Here is a 4,692-nt window from a genome sequence, read left to right as displayed (position 1 = left end):
ATATTTTACTCTCACTTAAGCATGTATTGCACACTGATATGGAGCATCTGCTCATGGGGTAGAAGGAGGCAAGCATTACGACTTTCAACTGGAGCCTTGTTAAGACAGAAGGAAAATAGTGTGAATGTTTTCAGACTTAGTTGGCATATGAAACTCAACTCTTTGGGTTAATAACTTAAGTTCTAAAGAGATCTATTCTGGCTGAGTTGACAGTTCAAGTGAATGTGTGGTCATTTCAATCTGTGCGAAAAACAACTTAGATAACTTACTTCATTGGTCAATAATTAAAGACAACCCAATGTGTAAAAATAAAAAGGATCAGATCTGTAGATAATGGATGACAGGACAAACCGATTGTGAAATCATAGTTGTACAATAAAAAGCAAACAATCTTTTACATATGGATGAAGAAAGCAAAAGAAAGTATATCTAAGTATTTCGACATGTCATGCCTATTAGTATAGTATTTTTAAGTTGGGAAAATTCACATGCCAACAACTTAATATCAACCCAATATCTACTACCAATATAGAGACACCCCTAATTTTATGGTATTACTGCTACTGCATTTTTAATGATCAAGAAAATAAAGATGCTTTATGATTCCAAAATAAAACTCACACTTTGATAAGGTAGCCTAGGTGGATTTATCTTTCCCTTATGTCTGTACAACATTCTTCTTTAACCTTTCATGGTATATGCCACTCCAATAGAGTTGTTTCTTTCTGGTGAACAAGAAAATGACAGTACACGTCACACTGTAAATGGCAAACCAATCAATGTCCTTCAACCTTTGGACATCACAATCTTTAAATAATTCTGCTGTGTGTATACCTCCAATTGGTGCAACAGTCAATTTAGGGATGCTCTGATAGAGAGTAATTGCCGCCAACTTGACCTTAATCTTCATGAGATAATTTACAATCCAAAATCAATTCAATAATACAAAGTATGATTCAAAATTATTTTTACAAGCTTATTTACAGCTAATACTTTGAACTGGTGTAACTAAGAAGTGTACCAATACCCAAATTCTGGTATATAAGGCGCCATTTAGGAGGTAATAGAAAAGAGCAGATGTGCCTGAACTACCTGCCGGTGTGCAGCATTTATAACCAGGGGGTCTTTAAGAGATACCGAGCCGCCTGTGTGCATGGCTTTATGCACTGCCACAAACTGCTCGGTCACTACAGGTGGATTCAAACAGCATGCATTGCTTGTGCCTAACTTTGGACTGCAATTATAAATGTCTAAATAGAGACTGAATATGTCTCGATGTCACTTTATGGAGCACCCCAAAACAAACCTGTGACTGCATTATGATTTAAACTCACAAATGGTATGAAGGAAATCCATTTCAACAGTGGAGAAACATTTCCTCAAATCCTCTTATGTACTTGGGACAAAAGGCCTGCAGTCTTTTTGAGCTACACAACACTCTCTCTGTTGGCTGACACCAAGACAGCACTGCGGCAGATGGGGCAAGTGGAGTTTTCGGATAGCCAGCGATCAATGCAGTGCACATGGTACTCATGAGAGCAGGGCAGCTTACGTAGCTTGTTACCTTCTGCATATTCTGTTATGCAGACACTGCAAGTCTTCAGGGCATCACTCTCACCAAAATTGCGCATTGAGAGGTTGTCAATCTGCTCTATGGTCAGCCCTTGGGGCTGGTCCTCATCGTCATCATTTAGAAGAAAGAAGTGAGCAAGTCGCAAGAAAGGCAATGAGCTGGGCTCCGCTAGGCTGATAGGTGGTAGTGGTCTAACCCTGCCAGCTGAGGCAGGGGGAGCAGTGACAACACCCTCCTCAGTATCAGTCTCAGCTGTCCTTGCTCTGACTCCTGCAGCTACAGGGGGTTCTTCCACATCAGCAACAGGAGCCGCAGCAGGATTGGCTTCTGGGTTGTTGAGGGCTTCAGCCAGATCCGCAGGTGTGGTGGCTCCACGGTTTGAATCTGACGAATCGGAGTCTGAGTCCATGAGGTAGCCGAGTTCACCAAAACCAGTCATTATTTGCCTAATCATAGATTGGAGAGCCATCGAGGTGGCCTCCCCCAAACCTGCATCAGAGATTCTTCGGATAGGGATGCGAATAGTGCTGACGTAGGTCCTCACCCCAGCACGCTCAGAGCGTGAGAAAGTCCTGCGAAATCCACCACGCTCACTCTCATAAAGAAATGTGTTGTTTGAGTTCTGGGAGCGTGATCGGGTGCGGCTAGCAATGCTGTCTCTTTGCCGATATTCGCCTGGACGCACACGACGCACCTGGAGATCAAGCATAATGGTAGGGGGACGGCGCCCTGCTGCGGCCCCTTCCCCTGCGGCGGCCCCTTCCCCTGCAGCAGCTTCTCCTTCCTGAGCTCCTACAGGTTGGGCCTCTGGGACCACTTCTGCACTAGCCCTAGATGGCTGAACATCAACGTCAGCAGTGCTTTGCCTAGAAAGAACGTGTTGTCGAGTCCGTGAACTGCCCTCCACCTGAAGCACAGGGGGAGCATTGGTGGCAGGGTTGAGGCCTTGAGTGCTGTGAGCATGACGTGGATTCGGGAGGCCATCCAGGCGATCCAGGTTGAGAGGGGAGCGGCTCCTGGCCGTGCGTGCCCTGGTCCTGCGGGGTTCTGGACTACGGCTGCGGGCTCTCCGTTGTCCTCTGCGTGGAGAAGGAGAGAGTGGGGGTTGTGGTGGTTGTACCGGCAGGGCGGCAGTTGAGAGGAGAGGTTCTCCTAAAATCTCTTGTGAAACAACTTCTTCTAGTTCAGGCTCTGGTTCAGGTTCTGGTTCCTGCTCTGGTTCAGGTTCCTGCTCCAGTTCCTGCTCCAGCTCTGGTTCCTGCTCCGGCTCCGGCTCTGGTTCCTGTTCCGGCTCCGGCTCCAGCTCCGGCTCCGGCTCCGGCTCCAGCTCCGGCTCCGGCTCCGGCTCCAGCTCCAGCTCCGGCTCAACTATCACAGCCACTTCCTCTACAACCGGTTCTTCCACCACGTCCGTCTCCATGGGTACCTGTGGTTCAGCCTCCACCACAAGTGGTTCAACATTAGCCACCATTTCTTCACTCTCTGGGGTTTCTTCTGAAGTTGCCTGCGGGGTTTCCTGTGGAGATTCGTGTGGAGATTCCTGCTCCCCTTCAGCAGCTGCCTGCTGTTCAGCCAGGTTGCGGTTCACACTGATTTCCAGGCTGAAGCGGAAATCACCACTGTTTGGGTTGGTCTGGCTCACGGCCCGCCATGACTGGTTTCCACGATGACCAGTTCTGGTTGTGTTGCCTGTGCGCCTCACTGTGTTCAGCCAGTCTAAGAGACTATCCCCATTTGCAGGATCCTCCGAGTTTTCTGGTGGTTCTGTAATAAGAGGAGTAAACAAGCATTAAATTAAGTCTACACTTGACAGTAAATCAAAGAAGAAAGAAATGGGAAACTTACCAACTGGATCCACTCCACTTTCAGTACTGGGGGCACTAGGGGTGCTATTCGGCTGCTCTGGACCATCCTTGATTTGCTGAAGTCTACTTAAAAGTTCGTCCTGTGTTACCTCTCCTGAAAGAGACATTGCAAAACAGAATAAACAGTCGGTTAATAAAAACTCTGAGAATGACATTGTTCATTGTTAAAATGTGTTATTAAGCCAAGTAGGATTGTGTTGAAAACCATTCGCTAATTGTCAAGATCAAATAGCTATTTTTCTGCAGATTTAAAAAAGGATTTGTTTACGAGTGTTTAGCGTAATGGGACGGCGTTAGTCTTGTTCCCTGACTCTACTAACCGGTAGTACATGTTTTTATAAATTCATAATAAATTAGGATTTATACAACACTAATTAAAATGTCTTGATTTTAGTCAACTTTATCTATATTAATACTTTTGACTAGCATCAGATTAAAACTGCAACGGAATGGAATTCTATACAGCATAAAAAAAAACAGAAAAGAAGAAGATAAAATGACAAAGAGCTTTAATTTACACAAGTGCTTGGTAAGATCCTTTGCTGGCAGGCAATCGCTTTGTTTTGACTAGTTATGATTTGATTTCACTGAGAGTACCTGGAATGTACAAAACACTGATAAACAGCCTTAACTTTGAGTTGCTTAGTCAGTGTTTTCCACATAATTTGATTCTATTTGTGGGGGCACCGCACTGCACCCCCCCGGGAAAGAAAAGCCAAAGGCCCCTTAACCTATTTGGGTGGCCCACGCATTCACCCCCCCTCAAATAAGAAAATACATGCAAGTTCATGGCTATTGTAGACAACGTTCTTGTTGCTCTGTGTTGCGTTGTCAATGAGTGAGACACACCAGAGTTGAGGATCTGTGGGTTTTATTCTCCCAAAAATATAGTTTACAATTCAGGTATTTAGCAGACGCCTTATTCCAAAGCGACTTTCAATGACCAATTACAGGGACATTCTCCCTGGAGTAACTGAGGGCTAAGTGCCTTACTCAAGGGCACACTAATCGTGGTGTTCAAGTTGGGATTTGAACTCTCAACCTTCCGATCATCAGCCCACCTCACTATCCATTAGACCAGTGGTTCCCAACATGGGGGGCGCGCCAAAGACCGAAGGGCGGGCGCAAGGCCTCAGATGATTTGAGGCCAAATATCATTTTAGACTTCTTTTTTTTTTTACATATAATTGTAACGCAATACATGATCTTTCTTTAATATAAATATAAATGTTTCTTCTGCCCGTAAAGTGTCCA

The 4,692-nt window shown here is 45.2% G+C and overlaps 1 protein-coding gene across 1 annotated transcript; it reads right to left on the bottom strand.

Annotated features, from left to right (window-relative positions):
* Positions 1-6: 6 nt before the first annotated feature.
* Positions 7-3,547, bottom strand: LOC104950806 (E3 ubiquitin-protein ligase RNF12-like). Its single transcript, XM_010777381.1, has 2 exons — positions 3,419-3,547; positions 7-3,337 (listed from the first exon to the last, which is right to left on the bottom strand). The coding sequence occupies exons 1-2, from the start codon at positions 3,543-3,545 to the stop codon at positions 1,428-1,430; spliced, it is 2,037 nt and encodes a 678-aa protein (XP_010775683.1). The 5' UTR covers positions 3,546-3,547; the 3' UTR covers positions 7-1,427.
* Between the last annotated feature and the right edge of the window lie 1,145 nt (positions 3,548-4,692).

The sequence above is a fragment of the Notothenia coriiceps genome, unplaced genomic scaffold (assembly GCF_000735185.1).
Source record: "Notothenia coriiceps isolate Sejong01 unplaced genomic scaffold, NC01 NC01_scaffold00018072, whole genome shotgun sequence".
Classification (NCBI taxonomy): Eukaryota; Metazoa; Chordata; class Actinopteri; order Perciformes; family Nototheniidae; genus Notothenia; species Notothenia coriiceps.
The sequence above is the reverse complement of the archived record's forward strand: the minus strand, read 5'-3'. Positions and strand labels throughout refer to the sequence as shown.

Bases quoted from the DNA above. Each gene is read 5' to 3' on its own strand.
- LOC104950806 (XM_010777381.1), bottom strand. From the start codon at position 3,545: ATGTCTCTTTCAGGAGAGGTAACACAGGACGAACTTTTAAGTAGACTT. The intron at 3,338-3,418 runs GTAAGTTTCCCA...CTCTTATTACAG, and splicing joins AAGTGGAGTGGATCCAGTTG to AACCACCAGAAAACTCGGAG.